Source organism: Neoarius graeffei, chromosome 4 (genome assembly GCF_027579695.1).
Source record: "Neoarius graeffei isolate fNeoGra1 chromosome 4, fNeoGra1.pri, whole genome shotgun sequence".
Lineage (NCBI taxonomy): Eukaryota > Metazoa > Chordata > Actinopteri > Siluriformes > Ariidae > Neoarius > Neoarius graeffei.
Window position 1 is genome coordinate 23,197,778 of NC_083572.1, and position 23,164 is coordinate 23,220,941.

Below are 23,164 nucleotides of genomic sequence, written 5' to 3' on the forward strand. Positions count from 1 at the left end.
CCCTTGATTAACTGGTGGGCTCATACTTGTGGGCAGGCTTGGCAGATGTGTCCTTGCTGACCGCAGTAGAAGCAGGCCCCAGTGTTCCACCGGTGCAGTCGTTCTTCCGCTGACACCCATACCAGATCTACCTGCATGGGTTCGACAGACGAGGCGGGAGGTGGGGAGAAGTTGCAGGTGAGGCGGCTCTTCTCTCTCCTACGTTGTAGGACCCGAGCGTCAATACGATTGGCAAGGTCCATGAGAGTGGTGAGGTCCGACAGCAGTTCCCGAGATACCATTTCGTCCTTGATGACGTCAGACAAGTCCTGTAGGAATGCGTCGACCTGGGCACTCTCGTTCCAGTCGCATGACGCCGCCAATGTCTGGAACTTGATGGCATAGTCTGAGGTAGATCAGGGCCCCTGCCACAGCTCCACGAGCTCCCTAGCTGCTTCCCGACCAGACAGAGAGCGATCGAATGTTTGCCTCATTTCCTCAGAGAAGTCCTTGAAGCTGGAACAAAAGGACGTGTCAGCGTGCCAGACCACTGTTCCCCATTCCCTGGCCTTGCTGGTGAGGAGTGTGATCGTATTGACGCTCGGGTCCTACAACGTAGGAAAGAGAAGAGCCGCCTATTCGGGAGCGTTCTATGGGGAAAGCCATGGGTTGTAGCTCCAAGATCATTGAACACTGAGACAGAAAAGATCTGCAGGTACCTGGTTCCATGCTGTAGGGCTGAAGCGAAGGAAGTCTCGGTTCGTGGCGAGCAGCAGTAGCGGGAGGTGAAGGAGGCGGCTGGGCAGGGGTAGGTACAGCTCGGGAGTGCTGGAGTTGTGTGGCTAGAAGGTTGAGTGAGTTGGACAGGGTGGCCAGGTTCTGGGTGATCTGCTTGAGTTCCTGTTGGTGGGTCCCAAGGAGGGCTCCTTGCTGCTGCATAGCCGCTCTCAGATGGTTCAGTTTCGCTGAATCCATTTTGGCCAGAACGTACTGTTATGGGTGGCAAGATGTGGTTGAGTAGGATCCAAGAACAGAACACAGACCAGTAAATCCAATAATAAAAAATATTTAATAGAAGTAAAAAATAAACCAAAAATAATCCAGAAAAAGCTAGGGACAAAAAAAACAAGGCAGGCAAGGACAAAAAACGCTAGCATAAAAAAATAGTGCAGATAAAAAACTTAAGACAAAAACGTAGTACAACAAACATGAAAAAGACAAAAACATATTGCAAAAAACAGGCAAAACAGAGAGCCGATGTGAAAAACCAACGAGACGTTCTGGCAAAGTCCCCTTCTGAGAACGGCCTTTTTATACACAGCAGAGCAAACCAGGAAGTGAATGCCAGTGAGATGGAAGGAACCCAACAGGAACCCAGATTCGCGCTGAACTGGGAGATAATAAATCTCTGGAGTGGAAGTCCGGGGTGGAGCATGACACCCTTAAGATATAGGTAATGACTGGGGACCCCAATTCATTTCACATTTTTGGACAAGCTTCATGGAGAGGTTGGGAGTATCCGTAAGCCTCACATCCAGCTATCACCCCCAGTCTAACAGTCAAGTAGAGAGAGCAAACCAGGAGAAAGGGTGTTTCTTAAGGATCTATTGCATGCATAATCAGGGGGACTTCCTTCCTTGGGCTGAGTATGCACAAAACTCGCTTAAACACTCAGCCACCCAACTGACACCATTTCAGTGCATACTTGGCTACCAACCACCCTTGTTTCCAGGGAAACACACCCAGCCAGGTACAAGCCATCGATGACTGGTTCAGATGCAGTCAAACCATCTGAGAGGAGGTCCATCAGTGTCTAGAATCAGTCTGCACCAAGTACAAAGAATATGCAGATAAGCATCGAGGGGAGACTCCTAACTTCCTCCCTGGTGACAGAGTATGGGTGGCCATGAAGAATCTGAGAGAAATCAACACCTGTAGAAAACTCCAGCCATGCTACATCGGGCTATTTAAGGTTTTGCGCCATGTCAATGAAGTATCATACTGTCCTGAACTCCTCCCTCACAGCCGAGTATCTCCTACATTTCACATCTCACACCTAAAACCTGCTATTCTTGCCAGCAACACACCAATCCAGGAATACTCTGCATTCAATCTAGAGGGAGAGCCCATCTATCAGATCAACAAGATCCTCGACTCGAAATGAAGAGGCCAAGTCAAGTACCTGGTAGATTGGGAAGGATATGGCCCCGAAGAACAAAGTTGGGTCAAGTTCTCGATCCACTTCTTAAGTAGGAACTCCATGCCCAGTATCCTAAAAAACCTGGCACCCAGAGGTAGGGGCCGCCCCAGAAAGAACGTAGCTCCCGGAGGTAGCTCCTTGGGGGGGGGGGGTTCTGTCAGTAAACCCACTGAAAAAGAATGAACTACAAACATGGACACTCTGGACTACAGCTCCCAAAACACACAGCACCCTCTGTCTCCAGCCTACTGAATCTCAGCTGGCTTTCATTTCCCTAATCACCTGTTCCTCTATTTAAGCTCTCCAAACAAGTACATCATTGTGAAGTACCATCCTGCTAGTTCAGTTCATACCAAGCCTTGTTTCTTTTCTGACTGCCTCTTTTATATTTCTGACCCTTTGCTATTTCTTCCATGTTTTTGCTCTTTGTCTTCCCTACGTTACGCTGTTTGCTGACCGCCCAACCCTCGCTAGTTTATCAACACCGATTCCAGTCCCTCGGCTTGGCTTTGTTTACATTCTGCACTCTGTTCTCCTCCGTACATACGTAAGTGCCTGCATTCTAACAAAAATACTTTTAACTCTGGAAAAATTGCTCAGTCATTTTTCCTGTGTATGCACTACAGTGCATGCATAACAACCAATCTGCTCAAAATAAATAGAAGAAATATTTATACTTATTCAAGTTGATCTTTGGCTGGATTGAGTCGAAGTAAAAAAAAAAAAAAAGGCACCACTCATCATCAGTGTTGCAGTTCTCAAGATTGAATTGAATCACTGTCCTGAATCATGAATTGAATTACAAATTGATTCACTGTCCTGAAATTGAATCACTGTCTTGAATAATGGAATTAATCATGAATCATCCTGAATCATCCGAAATGCATAAAATATGTGTGCCATCTCGCAACAAATTTTACCTCCAAATAGCCTATGTCTGACAGATTTTATTTTGTTTATGGTGGGCGTTCCCACTGTGAAAGAGAAACCAATCGAAACTGAGAGTGAACGTGATTATGCCATTACCATGTGAATAGTCTTTTAGGAATGGGTAAGTGGGTGCTCAGAGCTCCGACTCCGGTGTGACTAAGGTGACAAGTTTTATGTTTCATCTAATTTAGGTAATTTAAAAACTATAATATTTGGCAGTGGGCACATAGGAAAGTGTAAAGTATAAAGTTTCTGTCAATACAGTATGTTTATCATGCTTGTATGATGAAAAACTTTAAGATATTTATCTAAATACCTGACCTACTCATTCTAAACCTGTCAAGCTTCGCCGGCGAAGCTCTCAACCCCAGAGGGTTAACAGTTTTATTAGGTAAAAGAGTAGATCTGGAGGGTCCTCAGGCATAGAGTGTTTTGGTAAACTGGGATGTATGGATGCTTTCAGCCCCCCACTCACTTACTCACTCGAGTTTGTTGATGGTATAGTGGCTGGCTGCTTTATGTCCCAGGGCGCCCTCATGCCTGTGTTACCTTCTGGCTCTCCCCTTTTAGTTATGCTGTCATAGTTAGTTTTGACAGAGTCCCTGCTTGCACTCAGCTTCAACAAAACAGACTTTGTGTTAAAACTATAATGTATTTCCTGGTTTCACAGTTATACTTTTTATATAGGACACTGTTATAGAAGCAAGTTATTTATAATCACGTTGTCTGTTATCACTCAAATGAGGATGGGTTCCCTTTTGATTCTGGTTCTTCTTGAGGCTTCTTTCTCATGTTGTCTGAGGGAGTTTTTCCTTGCCACCATTGCCACAGGCTTGCTCATTGGGAATAGATTAGGGATAAAATTAAAGCCGCAAGCGGCCTCGACGGGCCCTCGCGCCAGCGGCCAAGGGGGGTGGGGGCATGCGCCCCCGCGAAATAACTTCCACAGCATCTTCGGCAAGAGACATTACTCCCACAATGGCGACAAAGCACAGAATTGGACACATGGTAACAATAGGGTCTCGCACTGTACGGTGCTCGGGGGGCGCTATAGAGGCCCTGAGGCCCGCCTGGATCTGGGCTTCTGGTTCTCAGTAGCGGTGGCAGTCTAAGAAAAAGGAGCCAAATTTCGTGCGGTGTCGACCATGGCAAGCGCCCCAATAAGGGTCTTGTAAAGAGTTTGCTTGCCAAGTTTGACAAATCAGAAGCTGCAATATCATTTTTGCCATAACCAGCACCCCCAGGGGCGAAAGTGCACAAAATTTGGCGTATATGTCAGGTGAGCTATGAAGAGTTTGCGTATGAAGTTTGATGACAATTGAGTAAATAGAAGATGAGATATAGATTTTTGAAGAATAAATTTTTTGGTTTTTCCCATGTCAGTAGGTGGCGCTATGCTGTACATGAGCAATAGTAAGTTGGAAAAATAAGAGTCTACAACAGCAACGTACTATCACAAGCTAGTGGTGTGAAGGAAAAGCATTATGGAATCATTTACCAAAAACCCGTTTTGGAGCAATTGCGTCAGCCAAAAACAGCGCCCCCCATGGACGAAAATTCCCAAAATGTGGTATACATGACATGGGAGGTAGTAAGAGGGTGGCCGTGAAGTTCGACCAAATTTGAGGAAAGATTGGATTTTTTGCCCAAAAATAGCGCCCCCAGTGGCGAAAGTGCACAAAATTTGGCAGATATGTCAGGTGAGCTATGAAGAGTTTGCGTATGAAGATTGATGACAATTGAGTAAATAGAAGATGAGATATAGATTTTTGAAGAATAAATTTTATGGTTTTTCCCATGTCAGTAGGTGGCGCTGTGCTGTACATGAGTGATTATGAGATGGAAAAATAAGTGTCCACAACAGCAACGCACTATCACAAGGTAGTGGTGTAAAGGAAAAGCATTATGGAATTATTTACCAAAAACCCGTTTTGGAGAAATTGCGTCGGCCAAAAACAGCGCCCCCCATGGACGAAAATTTCCAAAATGTGGTATACATGACATGGGAGGTAGTAAGAGGGTGGCCGTGAAGTTTGACCAAACTTGAGGAAAGATTGGAATTTTTGCCCAAAAATAGCGCCCCCAGTGGCGAAATATCACAGAAATTGGGTAACACGTCAGAAGCCCAATGAGTGATTTGCGTGTGAAGTATGAGCAGTTTTGAGCAATCAGAAGATTTGTTATGAATTTTTAAGCATGTAAAATTTTGCATCGAAAATTGATTGACGTACAACTTCTGAACGGCTTATCCTACGTGAAACGTATTTAGTAACTTTTGACAGCCATGTCTGTAGATGATGTGTATCAATTTTGGTGACATTCCTATGAACGGTCTAGGAGGAGTTGCGCCGTCTTCGTGGCCATGCATTTCGCACAAAAGTGAAATTACCTCACTTCCTGTAGGGCGTGGCTAATGCATTGGCATTACATTTTTGTCCGGCTTGGTGAGATACATATGCGTACCAAAGGCCATGCCACTACTACAAACTACATGGCAACCAGGCACCTTAATGCGGGAGGCCAAAATCACAACGACTTAGGGGGCGCTATAGAGGCCCTGAGGCCCGCCTGGATCTGGGCTTCTGGTTCTCAGTAGCGGTGGCAGTCTAAGAAAAAGGAGCCAAATTTCGAGCGTTGTCGACCATGGCAAGTGCCCCAATAAGGGTCTTGTAAAGAGTTTGCTTTCCAAGGTTGACAAATCAGAAGCTGCAATATCATTTCTGCCATAACCAGCACCCCCAGGGGCGAAAGTGCACAAAATTTGGCGTATATGTCAGGTGAGCTATGAAGAGTTTGCGTATGAAGTGTGATGAAAATTGAGTAAATAGAAGATGAGATATAGATTTTTGAAGAACAAATTTTTTGGTTTTTCCCATGTCAGTAGGTGGCGCTATGCTGTACATGAGCGATTATGAGTTGGAAAAATAAGTGTCTACAACAGCAACGTACTATCACAAGGTAGTGGTGTGAAGGAAAAGCATTATGGAATTATTTACCAAAAACCCATTTTGGAGAAATTGCGTCGGCCAAAAACAGCGCCCCCCATGGACGAAAATTCCCAAAATGTGGTATACATGACATGGGAGGTAGTAAGAGGGTGGCCGTGAAGTTTGACCAAATTTGAGGAAAGATTGGATTTTTTGCCCAAAAATAGCGCCCCCAGTGGCGAAATATCACAGAAATTGGGTAACATGTCCGAAGCCCAATGAGTGATTTGCGTGTGAAGAATGAGCAGTTTTGAGCAATCAGAAGATTTGTTATGAATTTTTTAGCATGTAAAATTTTGAAGTGAAAATTGATTGACGTATAACTTCAGAACGGTTTATCCTACGTGAAACGTATTTAGTAACTTTTGTCAGCCATGTCTGTAGATGATGCGTATCAATTTTGGTGACATTCCTATGAACGGTCTAGGAGGAGTTGCGCCATCTTCGTGGCCATGCATTTCGCACAAAAGTGAAATTACCTCACTTCCTGTTGGGAGTGGCTAATGCATTGGTATTACATTTTTGTCCGGCTTAGTGAGATACATATGCGTACCAAATGGCATGCCAGTACTACAAACTATATGGCAACCAGGCACCTTAATGCGGGAGGCCAAAATCACAACGACTTAGGGGGCGCTATAGAGGCCCTGAGCCCCGGCCAAGTTTGGGCTTTTGGTTCTGAGTAGCGGTGGCAATTCTCGGAAGTGGTGCCAAATTTCGTGCGTTTTCGCCCATGGCAAGCGCCCCGAAAATGGCCCAACACCGGAGAAAAATAAAGAAGAAGAAGAAGAAGACGGAAGAATAATAATAGTGAACTCTTACAAGAACAATAGGGCCTTCGCCCATAGGGCTCGGGCCCTAATAATAGTGAACTCTTACAAGAACAATAGGGCCTTCGCCCTATAGGGCTCGGGCCCTAATTAAAGCCGCAAGCGGCCTCGACGGGCCCTCGCGCCAGCGGCCAAGGGGGGCGGGGGCCTGCGTCCCCGCGAAATACCTTCCACAGCTTCTTCGGCAAGAGACATCACCACAAGGTAGTGGTGTGAAGGAAAAGCATTATGGAATTATTTACCAAAAACCCGTGTTGGAGCAATTGCGTCGGCCAAAAACAGCGCCCCCCATGGACGAAAATTCCCAAAATGTGGTATACATGACATGGGAGGTAGTAAGAGGGTGGCCGTGAAGTTTGACCAAATTTGAGGAAAGATTGGATTTTTTGCCCAAAAATAGCGCCCCCAGTGGCGAAATATCACAGAAATTGGGTAACATGTCAGAAGCCCAATGCGTGATTTGCGTGTGAAGTATGAGCAGTTTTGAGCAATTAGAAGATTTGTTATGAATTTTTAAGCATGTAAAATTTTGCAGTGAAAATTGATTGACGTATAACTTCTGAACGGTTTATGCTACGTGAAACGTATTTAGAAACTTTTGTCAGCCATGTCTGTAGATCATGTGTATCAATTATGGTGACATTCCTATGAACGGTCTAGGAGGAGTTGTGCCGTCTTCGTGGCCATGCATTTCGCACAAAAGTGAAATTACCTCACTTCCTGTTGGGCGTGGCTAATGCATTGGCATTACATTTTTGTCCGGCTTAGTGAGATACATATGCGTACCAAATGGCATGCCACTACTACAAACTACATGGCAACCAGGCACCTTAATGCGGGAGGCCAAAATCACAACGAGTTAGGGGGCGCTATAGAGGCCCTGAGGCCCGCCTGGATCTGGGCTTCTGGTTCTCAGTAGCGGTGGCAGTCTAAGAAAAAGGAGCCAAATTTCGTGCGTTGTCGACCATGGCAAGCGCCCCAATAAGGGTCTTGTAAAGAGTTTGCTTGGCAAGTTTGACAGATCAGAAGCTGCAATATCATTTTTGCCATAACCAGCACCCCCAGGGGCGAAAGTGCACAAAATTTGGTGTAGATGTCAGGTGAGCTATGAAGAGTTTGCGTATGAAGTTTGATGACAATTGAGTAAATAGAAGATGAGATATAGATTTTTGAAGAATAAATTTTTTGGTTTTTCCCATGTCAGTAGGTGGCGCTATGCTGTAAATGAGCGATTATGAGTTGGAAAAATAAGTGTCTACAACAGCAACGTACTATCACAAGGTAGTGGTGTGAAGGAAAAGCATTATGGAATTATTAACAAAAAACCCGTTTTGGAGCAATTGCATCGGCCAAAAACAGCGCCCCCCATGGACGAAAATTTCCAAAATGTGGTATACATGACATGGGAGGTAGTAAGAGGGTGGCCGTGAAGTTTGACCAAATTTGAGGAAAGATTGGAATTTTTGCCCAAAAATAGCGCCCCCAGTGGCGAAATATCACAGAAATAGGGTAACATGTCAGAAGCCCAATGAGTGATTTGCGTGTGAAGTATGAGCAGTTTTGAGCAATCAGAAGATTTGTTATGAATTTTTAAGCATGTAAAATTTTGCATCGAAAATTGATTGACGTATAACTTCTGAACGGTTTATCCTACGTGAAACGTATTTAGTAACTTTTGTCAGCCATGTCTGTAGATGATGTGTATCAATTTTGGTGACATTCCTATGAACAGTCTAGGAGGAGTTGCGCCGTCTTCGTGGCCATGCATTTCGCACAAAAGTGAAATTACCTCACTTCCTGTTGGGCGTGGCTAATGCATTGGCATTACATTTTTGTCCGGCTTAGTGAGATACATATGCGTACCAAATGGCATGCCACTACGACAAACTACATGGCACCCAGGCACCTTAAAGCGGGAGGCCAAAATCACAACGACTTAGGGGGCGCTATAGAGGCCCGGAGCCCCGGCCAAGTTTGGGCTTCTGGTTCTGAGTAGCGGTGGCAATTCTCGGAACTGGTGCCAAATTTCGTGCGTTTTCGCCCATGGCAAGCGCCCCGAAAATGGCCCAACAGCGGAGAAAAATAAAGAAGAAGAAGAAGAAGAAGACGGAAGAAGAAGAAGAAGAAGAAGAAGAAGAAGACGGAAGAAGAATAATAATAGTGAACTCTTACAAGAACAATAGGGCCTTCGCCCATAGGGCTCGGGCCCTAATTAGCTCATGTTTAAAGTCTTTATATTTCTGTAAAGCTGCTTTGCGACAATGTCTATTGTTAAAAGCTCTATAAAAATAAACTTGACTTGACTCTGCGGTGGTGGGGTATATTAGAGATGAGCAGGATTTGGAGTCCAGGGAACTGGTAGATAACTTTGTGGAGTGGTGCAGCAGGAATCATTTGCTCCTAAATGGAAACAACACCAAGATGATGATGTTCAATTTTAGAAGGAAGATAATTGCGACTAAGCCCATAAATATCATGGGTGAGGAGGTTGGAATAATTGAGCACTACAAGTAACTGGGGGTCCACTTGAACAACAGACTGGACTGGAGGACCAACCCTGATGCTGTGTACCAGAAAGGGATGAGCAGACTCTATTTTCTAAGGAAGTTTAGATGCTTCAATGGACACAACAAGATGCTGGAAATCTTCTCCCAGTCTGTAGTGGCAAGTGACATCTACAGTGCTGTGGTCTGCTGGGGGACCAACATCAGTGCTGAGGATGACAGCAGGATCAATAAACTCATTCATAAGGCCAGAACTATCATTGCTCAAAACATGGAGACGTTTGACTCAGTGAGAAACAGGAGAACACTGCTCTCTATCATGGACAACCCATCCCACCCTCTCAATTACAATTGCAAATACAGTGAAACTCATTCTCCAACAGACTCAGGCTACATCCACACGACAACGGCAACGAGATTTTTTTTTTTTTAAATATCGCATCCACATGGGCAACGTATCAGTAAAATATCAGGTACATATGGCAACGCAACGCTTGCTGAAAACGATGCAATACACATGCCACACCTCTACGTGCGCTGTAAGACGGTCCCATCGGAGACACCAGAACAATAGAAGAAGTAGACGCATGCGCATAAACCCCTTCTTCTGTAGCATCAGCCACATAAAGTTTTGATTATTAATCAGTAGCGTAAAACGAAAGATGCGGAAAGAGGAATGAATGGGGGTAGATGGAAGCCGGTATGCCAACATTCTGATATCCTCCAGAATTCTTTAATGGTCCGGAATAAATTGAATGCTACACGTTGATGGATTACTTTTTTCTTCTACGCCCTTTTTGAGGAATGTATTGTCGGACTTAAACCAACATCTGAAGAGGTGAGATCGCTCCTTTTTTTTTTTCCTAATTTTGCTGGCGGGATTGTTTTTGTTTTTGGAAAGCGCACGGGCGGTGGACGGTTTGGTACTGCTTCCGCAGTGTTTGGACTAAAGACTCTGCCCTAAGGGCTATTCTCTCACTCTCTCTCTCTCACTTTGCACCATTACACAATAAATATTCACAGTGAAAATATTTTGTAAGCGCGTTTCATGAACCAAGTTATAGGATTTGTTGACAACTCGCATCGAGTTCGTTACACTTCTACCCGGCGTGAAGCACTGACAGTAATGTGGTTGTGACGTCATCGTAAACAAATCCGTTCTACTCATCCAGACGACTTCGCAATGGTGCCGTTGCCAGATTTTTCCACTCTGGAACCCGTTCTCAAAAGATTTCGTTTTGGGGCACCCAAAACACCGGTGCCGTGTGGACAAAGGCCGCAACGATAAACACTTTTATCAGATTCACCTGAATCCGTTGCCGTGTGGACAGGGCCTCATTCAGCTCCCCTACCATAAAGATTGCCTCAGGAAATCATTCCTATCATTTGCTCGGACACTGTACAAGAGTACTCCTTTCCTACCTTTCTTTCCTCACTGCTTAATATATATATATATATATATATATATATATATATATATATATATATATTTTTTTTTTTTTTTTTAAACAGTGAGGAAAGAAAGGCGGGAAAGGAGCACTGTTGTACAGTGTCTGAGCAGATGATAGAAATGATTTATATGCTGTTTGTTTTTATATATTATATATACACACACATACACAGTGGTGCTTGAAAGTTTGTGAACCCTTTATAATTTTCTATATTTCTGCATAAATATGACTTAAAACATCAGTAGATTTTCACACAAGTCCTAAAAGTAGATAAAGAGAACCCAGTTAAGCAAATGAGACAAAAATATTATACTTGGTCATTTTATTGAGGAAAATGATCCAAATGTTGCATATCTGTGAGTGGCAAAAGTATGTGAACCTCTAGGATTAGCAGTTAATTTGAAGGTGAAATTAGAGTCAGGTGTTTTCAATCAATGGGATGACAATCAGGTGTGAGTGGGCACCCTGTTTTATTTAAAGAACAGGGATCTATCAAAGTCTGATCTTCACAACACATTTGTGGAAGTGTATCATGGCACAAACAAAGGAGATTTCTGAGGACCTCAGAAAAAGCATTGTTGATGCTCATCAGGCAGGAAAAGGTTACAAAACCATCTCTAAAGAGTTTGGACTCCACCAATCAACAGTCAGACAGATTGTGTACTGTAGGACTCCCTATGTGTGGGTGGAGCACAGAGGACGGCAGGACAGGGATCAGGTTCCAAAACAGCGTTTATTGCTAGACTTTTCAGTTTAGACAAATACTTCATTCAAACAGACAGACACACACAACCGGCGTCTGGTTCAGGGATCAGCCCCCTCCGCTCTCACTCTCCCTCCTCATATAGGGCGCGGTCACTGGGAAGACACACAAACACAGGTTAATTGCTCTCAGGTGAAGTGATTCTGCCACTTACCTTCCCTGACTCCGCCCTCCTGTCACAGACCGGCGCTTGACCACGCCCCCGCTGCCACATACCCCCACCGCCCGACTCAGGCCGGGCGCCCAATCGCACACTTCTTTGGGTTGGCAGTGAGTCCCGCCCGCCTCAGCGACCTAAGGATGGCCCTCAGGTGTTGCAGGTGCCGCTGCCAGTCATTACTATAAATGATAATATCGTCCAAATACGCGGCCGCATAGGTACCGTGGGGCCGGAGGACCCTGTCCATCAGCCGCTGAAACGTAGCGGGCGCCCCAAACAGCCCAAACGGAAGTGTGACAAACTGGTGTAAGCCGAACGGTGTGGAAAAGGCCGTTTTCTCCCGGGATAATGGAGTCAAGGGGATCTGCCAATATCCCTTCGTCAAATCCAGTGTCGAGTAAAAGCGAGCCGTGCCTAGTCGATCGAGCAGCTCATCAATACGAGGCATTGGGTACACGTCGAATTTAGACACTGCGTTGACTTTTCTATAGTCCACACAGAACCGGACCGAGCCGTCGGCCTTGGGAACCAAGACCACCGGGCTGCTCCAGTCACTGTGGGACTCCTCGACGATGCCCATTTCGAGCATGGCCTGAAGTTCTTCCCGAACCACCTCTTTTTTGTGTTCGGGTAGTCTGTAAGGGCGGCTACGCACTACCACCCCCGGGGGCGTCTCTATGTGGTGTTCTATGAGGTTAGTGCGACCGGGCAGGGGCGAGAACACATCCGAAAACTCAGCCTGCAACTGGGCGACCTCCGTGAGTTGGGTCGGGGAAAGGTGGTCTCCACAGGGGACCGGAGAGGTACGTGATGCCAATGTCCCTTTTTGAACCTCCGGCCCCAGCTCCGCCCTCTCCGGAACTACCGACACCAACGCCACGGGGACCTCCTCGTTCCAGAGTTTCAGCAGATTGAGGTGGTAGATCTGTAGCGCCCCACCCCTGTCTGTTAGCCTCACCTCATAGTCGATGTCCCCGACTCGCCGTGTGACCTCAAAGGGCCTTTGCCACTTGGCGATCAATTTGGAGCTCGACGTGGGCAGCAGTACGAGTACTTTATCTCCCGGTGTGAACTCTCTAAGGCGCGTACCCTTGTTGTACAGGCGGGCTTGCCGTTCCTGGGCCTGCCGCAAATTCTCCTGAGTTAGGTGGGTGAGCGTGTGGAGTTTTGCGCGCAGGTCCATAACGTACTGAATTTCATTCTTACTTTGTGAAGGTCCCTCCTCCCAATTTTCCCGCAGCACATCCAGGATGCCGCGCGGCTTACGCCCATATAATAATTCGAACGGGGAGAACCCCGTGGAGGCTTGGGGGACCTCTCGCACTGAGAACAGCAAGGGTTCGAGCCACTTATCCCAATTACGTGCGTCCTCACTTACGAATTTTTTAATAATATTTTTGAGGGTGCGGTTGAACCGTTCCACTAAACCGTCCGTTTGTGGGTGATACACACTGGTGCGGATCGGCTTAATCCCCAATAACCCATACAGTTCGCGCAGTGTTCGTGACATAAACGTAGTGCCTTGGTCAGTCAGAATCTCTTTCGGGATTCCAACTCGGGAGATGACGCGGAAGAGTGCCTCTGCAATACTGCGTGCTGAGATATTGCGCAGAGGCACTGCTTCCGGGTATCGCGTTGCATAGTCCACCAGAACTAATATAAAGCGGTACCCTCGTGCTGACCGATCTAATGGCCCGACGAGATCCATCCCAATTCTCTCAAACGGGGTCTCGATTAACGGTAGAGGGCGCAAAGGCGCTTTTGGAATGGCTGCTGGATTTACTAACTGGCATTCGCGGCATGCCGTACACCACCTACGGACATCGCCGCGAATCCCCGGCCAATAGAATCGGGCCATTATTCGGGCTAGTGTTTTATCCTGCCCCAAGTGTCCAGCCATGGGATTAAAGTGAGCCGCCTGGAATACCAATGCCCGGCGGCTCTTTGGAATCAAAAGCTGCGTGACTCGCTCTTTAGTTTGAGTGTCCTGCGTCACTCGGTATAATCTATCCTTCAAAATCGCGAAGTAGGGGAAGGACGGGGTGGCGTTCGGCGGCAGCGTTTGACCATCGATTACTCTCACTTGGTCAAACGCATGCCGAAAAGTCTCGTCTTGCGACTGCTCCAATGGGAAATCCGCGAGGGATTCCCCAATAGAGAGAGGAGGAGCCGGCGGCTCCTCACTCTGACGCGGAGATGACGTAGACGGCTCTGTGACAGCTGCTCCCGCCAAAGCGACACCGGGACCTCCCCCTGTCAATTGGCAGGACCCACTCTCTACTAGGCGCGTCATTAACCCCCGAAATCCCGGCCAATCCGTCCCCAAAATTAAAGAGTGGGTAAGGCAAGGATTAACCGCCGCCTTCACTATAAATTTTTCCCCTCTGAAAATAATGTGGACCGACACCAAAGGGTAGCGGTGAACATCCCCGTGCACACACAAAACCTTCACCCCTTGTGCTCCCCCCAATGCCTCGTTTTGAACCAGGCTTTGGCGAATTGAGGTCTGATTACAACCAGAATCCACCAACGCCTGATATGTAGCCCCTTGGATACTCACCGGTATGCGATACGCTCCGGCCCGATCGAGGGCGGCCTCTGGCGCGTCAGGGATCCGAACCACCGCGCCCACTTCCATTGCTGTGCACTGCTGTTGAAGGTGGCCCGGTTCCCCGCAGCGCCAGCAAACCGGCCCGGGCTTTCCCTCTGCACCAGTGATCTGGCGCTCACTCACCTGAGGTGGGGGAGAGACAGACACAGAAGGGAGAAATGGGAGGGCACCGTGGGTGCGGCAGGCCGGCTGGGGTGGTGCCACCCCCCGCCTCCGCGGTGGGGGAATGGGGCGAGGACGGGACACAGGAGGAGGGGGAGAGAGAGAGAGAGAGAAGAGGAGAGAAGAGATGTCATCTGCTGTCCTGCCGCCGGGACAGCCGCCAGATGATCCTCCGCCAGCTCGACTGCCTGATCCAGCGACGCCGGGCGGTGGCACTGGACCCACTCCGCGGTTCCTGCTGGTAAGCGGGCGATGAACTGTTCCAGTACCACCTGGTCGACGATTCCCTCGGCGTCGCGATCGTTGGCCCTCAGCCACCGCCAGCAGGCGTCCCGGAGCTGCTGGCCGAACGCGAACGGCCGGCCGACTTCCTCCAATTGCAGCGCGCGGAAGCGCTGGCGCTGTTGTTCCTGTGTGCGCCCCACGCGCTGGAGGACGGCCTGGCAGAGGTCCGCGTAGGCCAGCCGGCGGTCGGCGGGGAGCTGTAGCGCGGCCAGCTGTGCCTCTCCCGTGAGCAGGGGGAGGAGGCGCGCCGCGCGCTGCTCCATCGGCCACCCCGAGGCATCGGCGACCTGTTCAAACAACGTGAGGAACGCCTCGGGGTCGTCCTGCGGGCCCATCTTGGTGACAGTGAGGGGAGACGGGCCCGCGGCCGGAGCGCTGGTGGGCCCCGCCGACGCGAGGAGATGCCGGAACGCCTTGCGATCTTCCTGCTGGGCCAGCACCAGGGCTTCGAAGCGCCGTTCTTGTTCCTTTCGGAGTGTGACGAGCGCCTGGTGCTGGCTTTGCTGAGCCGTGGCGAGGGCGTGGACCAGGTCGGTGAACGGGGAGGATTCCATGGGGCTGCTGGGTTGGTGCTCCATTATCCCGGGTTTCGGCACCACTGTAGGACTCCCTATGTGTGGGTGGAGCACAGAGGACGGCAGGACAGGGATCAGGTTCAAGTCCTGAGCCTCCCTGCCTCTACCTGGAGCCAGTCTACCTCCTCCAGTGACTGTCCAGAGCCCATGCAAGTTGGCCATACCCGTCTCTCCGCAGCCGAGAGGGAGCGCAGAAGGAGGGACAAGTGCTGCATCTACTGTGGCAAGCCTGGTCACTTCCAAGCATCATGTCCCAAGCTCTCGGGAAAAGGACCGCCCCGTCCAGCCGAGGGAGGGTTGTGACGGGGCCTACCCTCTCTCCCGGACTCCCTGGCCAAGGAATCTACATCCCGGTCTCCATCTCCTGGGGTGAGTCCGTCCACTCTTGTCAAGCCTTGTTAGACTCAGGGGCGGCTGGAAACTTTATGGATATCCACTTCGCCCAAAGCATCAATGTCCTAACTGCACCTCTTGAAGTCCCACTGTCTGTGTCTGCCCTCGATGGCCAAGCATTAGGTGATGGAAGAGTCACCCAAGTTACTTCTCCAGTCTTTCCAGTCTCAAGGTCACAAAGAAGAAATATCCCTGCACCTTATTCATTCACCAGAGTTCCCAGTCATTCTAGGCCTTCCTTGGCTTACTCGCCACAACCCTCGCATAGACTGGGTAACAAGCCAGGTTGTGGAATGGGGCCTGCATGCCATGCCTCTTGTCTCTCTAGCTCTCCTGTGTCTCCTGCCGAGCCTCCTGATCTCACAGAGTTATCTCAAGTTCCCACAGAGTACCGGGATCTCAAAGAGGTCTTTAGCAAGAGCAGGGCCGCCGTTCTTCCTCCGCACCATGCCTACGACTGTGCCATCGACTTGCTCCCTGGGACTACTCCTCCTCGTGGCCGACTGTTCTCCCTCTCTCAGCCAGAACGCAAGGCCATGGAGGAGTACATCAAGGAAGCCTTGGCCTCTGGGTTCATTCGACCCTCCACCTCACCCGCTGGTGCTGGCTTCTTCTTTGTCGGCAAGAAGGATGGGGGGCTCCGGCCATGTATTGATTATAGGGGCCTGAACAAGATCACCGTGCGCAACCGCTATCCCCTTCCGCTGATGTCCACAGCATTCGACCTGCTCCAAGGCGCCACCATCTTCACCAAGTTGGACTTACGGAACGCATACCACCTCGTCCGTATCTGACAGGGAGACGAGTGGAAGACTGCCTTTAACACCCCGTCAGGACACTACGAGTACCAGGTGATGCCCTTTGGACTCACCAATGCACCAGCTGTTTTTCAGGCCCTTATCAACGACGTCTTGAGGGATATGATTAATCTATACGTTTTCGTCTACCTCAACAACATCCTGATATTCTCCAAGACCTTACAGGAGCACCGCCACCATGTCCGCCAAGTCCTCCAGAGACTTTTACAGAATAATCTGTTTGCTAAAGCCCAGAAATGCGAGTTTCATGTCCCCGAGGTCTCCTTCCTGGGATTTGCCGTACAAACGGGGCAACTCCAAATGGACCCAGCCAAGACCCTGGCCGTCCAGGACTGGCCTACTCCCAAGTCCGTTAAGGAGGTTCAGCGGTTCTTAGGATTCGCTAACTTCTACCGCAAGTTCATCAGGAACTTCAGTTCCGTAGCAGCACCTATGTCGGACCTCACCAAAAGGACTGGTGGATCCTATGTCTGGTCCCCTCAGGCGGAAAAGGCGTTTAATGACCTCAAACACCACTTCTGCACGGCACCCATTCTGGTTCTCCCGGACACCTCTCAACCATTCATCGTGGAGGTGGACGCCTCGGACAGTGGTGTCGGCGCGGTGCTCTCTCAACGCTCGGAAGGGAAGCTGCACCCCTGCGCTTACTTCTCCCACTGCCTGAGCCCTGCGGAGTCCCACTATGATGTGGGGGATCGGGAACTGCTAGCGGTCAAACGAGCCCTTGAGGAGTGGAGGCACTGGCTGGAGGGAGCGCAACATCCATTCCTGGTGTGGACGGACCATAAGAACCTGGAGTACCTCCAGCAAGCCAAGAGGCTGAACCCACAACAGGCTAGGTGGGCTTTGTTTTTCAGCCATTTCAACTTCACCCTATCATACCGCCCGGGCTCTAAGAACACCAAACCGGACGCGCTCTCCAGGCTGTTCTCGCCCAACAACAGGGAGAGTGAAGTTGGGCCTATTATCCCTGTATCCTGGATTGTGGCTCCTGTCCACTGGGGTATTGAGGATACCGTTCAACAAGCTCAACGCCGGGACCCTGATCCTGGGACGGGGCCACTGGGCCTCCTGTACGTCCCTCGTCAAGCCCGGGCCAAGGTTCTCCAGTGGGGTCACTCTTCCCCTCTCACCGCCCACCCAGGAGCTCGGAGGACCCTGGACTTCCTGAAAAGACGCTTCTGGTGGCCTAACATGGAGAAGGAAGGGAGGTCATTCGTCCTGTCCTGTGAGGTTTGCACTAGAACCAAGAACCCGCAACAGCGTCCCCAGGGTCTCCTGCATCCTCTGCCTATTCCCCGGCGTCCCTGGTCCCACGTGGCAGTCGACTTCATCACGGGTCTCCCTGAGTCTCAAGGTAACACTGTCATTTTGGTCATAGTGGACAGATTCTCAAAGGCCTACCGCTTTATACCACTGTGCAAACTCCCTTCTGCCCTTGACACTGCTAAATTGTTATTTAATCACGTCTTCCGAGTCTTTGGTCTTCCACAGGACATCGTCTCTGACCGGGGGCCCCAATTCTCCTCCCGAGTGTGGCACGGCTTCTGCAAGCTCATTGGGGTCACTGCCAGCCTCTCCTCTGGGTTCCACCCCCAGTCCAATGGCCAGACGGAGAGGCTCAACCAAGACCTGGAAACCACCCTGCGAGGCCTGGCTATGGATAACCCGACATCGTGGAGCACCTGGCTGCCATGGGCAGAGTATGCCCACAACACCCTGCAGTCATCGGCCACCAAGCTGTCGCCATTCCAGTGCCAATTCGGGTTCCAGCCACCTCTGTTCCCGGACCAGGAGGAGGACGCTGGGGTGCCCTCGGTCAACCAATACGTGAGACGGTGTCGCAAGACCTGGAGCAAGGTTAGGAGGACACTCATCCAGACTTCCAGTACCAACCAGACTCAGGCCAACCACCATAGGAGACCTGCCCACACTTTCCGCCCTGGACAGCGGGTTTGGCTGTCCACCAAGGACCTTCCGCTGCGGGTGGAGAACTGCAAACTTGCTCCTCACTACATTGGCCCCTTCAAGGTTGTACGCAGAATTAACCCTGTCTCCTACCGGCTCCAGTTACCACGTACGCTAAGGATCAACCCCACATTCCATGTTTCCCTGTTGTGGCCCGTACTGACGTCCACGTATGCCCCTGCCCCTAGGAACCCCCCCCCCCCCCCCGCATCTTCCAGGGTCAGACCGTTTTCACCGTGCACCGCCTGCTGGACTCCTGCCGGGTTTGCGGGGGTCTCCAATATCTTGTGGACTGGGAGGGCTATGGCCCTGAGGAGTGCTCCTGGGTCCCAGCTCAGGACATACTTGATAAAGAACTTTGTCGGGACTTCCATTCGGCCCATCCTGATCACCCTGGGAAGGTCAGGAGATGCTCCTAGAGGGGGGGGGTCCTGTTAGGACTGGGACTGTTTTGGCCTCTAGAGGCCGCTGTTATTTCCTTTGTTTGGTCATGTTTGCTTTGGCCTCTAGAGGTTGCCACTGTGTTCTGTGTTTGTCTTATTGCCTGTTTCCTGCCCCGCCCTGTCCTTAATTAGTTTGTGTATTTATACCCCTGAGTTCAGTCCTCTTGTCACGGAGTCTTTGTGCTGTTATGTTTAGCTCCAGTTACCTCTGTACCGTGTTCCTTGCCTTTGTCTTTTTGGTTTTGCACTTTGCTTTTCTTTTTGGACTTTTTGGACTTAGTATTTACTGTTTTTTGGATCTTCTGAGCATTGGTATTTTTGCCTTTTCTTTTCTGTTTTTTTGGCTTTTGTTTTGACTTTGAACTTTTGGATATTTTTTTATTTTTCCCTTCATCTTCTGAGCGTTTTGGATTATTTCTTTTTGGACTGTATATATTGTAAATAAACTTTTTGATACTTTTCTACTTCCACCTCACGCCTCTGAATTTGAGTCATCCCCCGGTGGCCTAGTGGGGGTTTGCTGTATTATCACACCAGCGAACCAGGTTCGAATCCCAGCAAAACCCTAACAGCGTTTTTTTTTTTTACATTTGACACCTTTCCCTGTATCTAACCAAACTCTGACCACTATACACTTAATAGTTAAATGCATCTTTCATACAGGAAAGGGAAAGATGCAAACAAGGGGATGATCCCAAGAAAAACATCCTGGTTGCTTTACTACATTTGTTCTGACATCCGATCTGGAAGTTAAACCTAGACTCATTAGGTTTTTTTTTTTTCAAGAAAAGGGGAAGGGGCCCCTAGCCACTCATGTGGGGAAAATTAGCATATCAATTAGCTCATGTTTTAAGTCGTTCAAATTCTGTAAAGCTGCTTTGCGACAATGTTTATTGTTAAAAGCGCTGTACAAATAAAAAAAAAAAAATTAGTAAAAAGGGGAAATTTTGATATGCTAATTTTCCCCACATGAGTGGCTAGGGGCCCCTTCCCCTTTTCTTGGAAAAAAAAAAAACCTGATGAGTCTAGATTTAACTTCCAGATTGGATGTCAGAACAAATGTAGTAAAGCAACCAGGATGTTTTTCTTGGGATCATCCCCTTGTTTGCATCTTTCCCTTTCCTGTTTGAAAGATGCATTTAACTATTAAGTGTATAGTGGTCAGAGTTTGGTTGGATACAGGGAAAGATGTCAAATGTAAAAAAAAAACCAGCATCGTGAAACAGCCGGGAAAGCGTTTATCCCTTGTAATTGTCAATATAACTAATGGGGTATTGGGTATAAGTAATCTCCCATAGATTAAAATCACTATATGGGTGTGCTTTTACTACCTTAAACATGAATAGGCAGTCAAAACAACAGTTGACCTACTTTCTGGACTTAGGATTTTTCAGAAAATATGCAAAAATAGTACAATATACAAATGCTTAGTTTATATTGAAGGAGTTGGATAATCAAAGTTTTTATTGGCTTAAAAGTTTGATAAAAGGTGTCTGTTGATAGGGTTAAAGGTTCATTCCAGTCATCATGTGCCCACATGGCCAACTAATGGCCTGAAGTAGGGCGTACCAAATGGTAATTTTGTCCCGAAGCCATATTTGGGGCCCTCCTGTACCCCCACCAAAGCTCTGAGTGCCCTGAAACTCTCTAAGTACACAGTAGAGTTCCCAAATATGATGATAAATCAGTTGAAATCCCAACAACATAAAAACTTTCCAAGATATGGACCCCCAAAATGTCAAAATTGTGTCATTAAAAAATCCACTTTTAAGGGGTTAATATCTATAAAGTTAGTAAACCTGTGCTATTTTTAGGTGCAGAATCTGATAGACAGGGCCAGAATACATAGATATAGCAATTTACAGGTCTATATTCCCCTTAGAACAAAAAATATGGGCCTCCAAAAATGCTTGCAAATTAAGTGCGCAATTCTCGGACCCCAAAAGTGGGCGTGGCACCCAAACTTTGAAGGGCCATAACTCAAACGTTCGAGCTAGGAAGCTAAAATTTTGGATTCTTTCATTTGACATCATAAGGCACTAAGAAAATTAAAATAAGGCAAATTGAAGAGGTGTCACTGGGGAAGTTTTGGGCATTTGTGTGAATTGACATGGAATGACCCATGATGTTTTAGATCATATTTATGCAGAAATATAGAAAATTCTAAAGGGTTCATAAACTTTCAAGCACCACTGTGTGTGTTATATATATATATATATATATATATATATATATATCCATCCATTATCTGTAGCCGCTTATCCTGTACAGGGTCGCAGGCAAGCTGGAGCCTATCCCAGTTGTTGATTATGGGTGAGAGGTAGGGTGCAGGATATATATATATATCCATCCTGCACCCTACCTCTCATATATATATACACACACACACACACACACACACACACACGTAGTAGATATCTTTATTTCATGTTCAGTGTCTTGTTCTGTTGATCTGCTATTCTACTTTTCTTTTCATTGTTATTTTTAATCTCCTGCATAATGATTGTGCCATTGTAACATTATGATTTCCTGCGAGGGATCAATGAATTCTCTCTGTCTGTCTGTCTTACACTAAAGCAAACAACCTTCTGAAGAATTCTTCCTACTTACTGAGAGATCCAGCATGCCATTCTTCAGGATAAAGTTGTTGGTTCCCTCAATGTTGTCTCTTTCTTCGAGACAGGAGTAGTTGATACAGGAGTCAGTGAGGCTGCGTGGCAGGTTGGAGCAAGCCAGTGGTTCACAGGGCATCTCTGGGATAGGGTTGGGATTGCAGAGCTTCTTTATGTGCTCCGTGAAGAAATCAGTGTAGCCCACGTTAAAAGAGGCCACTGTTGTGTTAAAGGTGGCCATAGTGATAGTAGAAATCTGGGAACGGACTGGGAGATGAAAGAGACAGAAAGAAATGGAGACAATGGGTGAGTCGGAAAATGGGGTGTGCTGTTACAGGAAATAATCAAAGACTTATTAATCAAAGAGGTGTGATACTGATAATTTTACAAATATCAGAACATCCCATTTTGTGTTTGAATACCCTTAAAGCCACATCAATTTGTCAATTAGTATGATTTTTTAAATTAATTAACATCAGGAATGCAGGCAACAGATGGATGTAAAAGTGGCAGAGATTGTTTTAAGGCAAACTGGCAAACAAATCCAAATCATGAAGCAATGTCAAGGTCAAAGAATAGGCAATGGTCAGGTGAGGCCCAAAAAGAATATCTGAGGTAAAGACAAAAGGGTACAATTCAAAGTACAAATAAAATAAAAAACCAGAATCACAACACGATAACAAAAGGCTTAGTAAAGTCAGGCAAGGGAACACTGAGTGCTTACTTCACACTTGGTAAGTGCAAACTAGAGTCCTTATATACACAGTTGTGATTATGTGAGATGGGGAATAGCTTTAGCACTAATCAGTAACCCTAGCTATATAATAAGCGAGAGGCCGAGGGCTATAGTAACGGAGGTCAGCGCTACCCAATGTGCCTCAAGAGACTGGTTAGTACTGGGACGGGAGACTGCCTGGGAAGACCAGGTCCTGGCGCAGGAGGGATTTTGACTTGACATAGTAAGATTGCCATGTCAACGATTACACATTTATAATCAGTTTATGCCAATTATCCACCATATAATCCCTGTACAAGTTGTTACTACAGAAACGCTAACGTATTATAACTAACACATTAATATAATTAATATATAACGCCATGTGTTGGAGTTTACCCCAGTGAACGAGAGGGTCACCTCTCTGCGCCTTCGGATTGGGGAGAGGGCTCTTGCTGTTGTTTGTGCCTACGGGCCAAATAGCAGTATAGAGTATCCGGCCTTCTTGGAGTCCCTGGGAGAGGTACTGAGGGGTGCTCAGACTGGGGACTCCATTGTGCTACTGGGGGACTTCAATGCTCATGTGGGCGATGACAGTGACACCTGGAGGGGCGTGGTTGGGAGGAACGGCCTCCCCAATCTGAACCCGAGTGCTGTTTTGTTTTTGGACTTCTGTGCTAGTCACGGTTTGTCCATAACGAACACCATGTTCGAGCATAGGGGTGTCCATAAGTGCACGTGGCACCAGGACACCTTAGGTCGGAGGTCGATGATCGAC

The 23,164-nt window shown here is 47.9% G+C and overlaps 1 protein-coding gene across 14 annotated transcripts in view; it reads right to left on the bottom strand.

The window, feature by feature from the left end:
• LOC132884940 (protein unc-80 homolog) overlaps positions 1-23,164 on the bottom strand; it is a 382,632-nt gene that overhangs the window by 300,104 nt on the left and 59,364 nt on the right. For all 14 annotated transcript variants that reach the window (XM_060919046.1, XM_060919045.1, XM_060919050.1 and 11 more), the window contains one exon: positions 21,670-21,938. In XM_060919046.1, the coding sequence (XP_060775029.1) occupies positions 21,670-21,938 (269 nt within the window). The remainder of the gene's footprint in view (positions 1-21,669; positions 21,939-23,164) is intronic.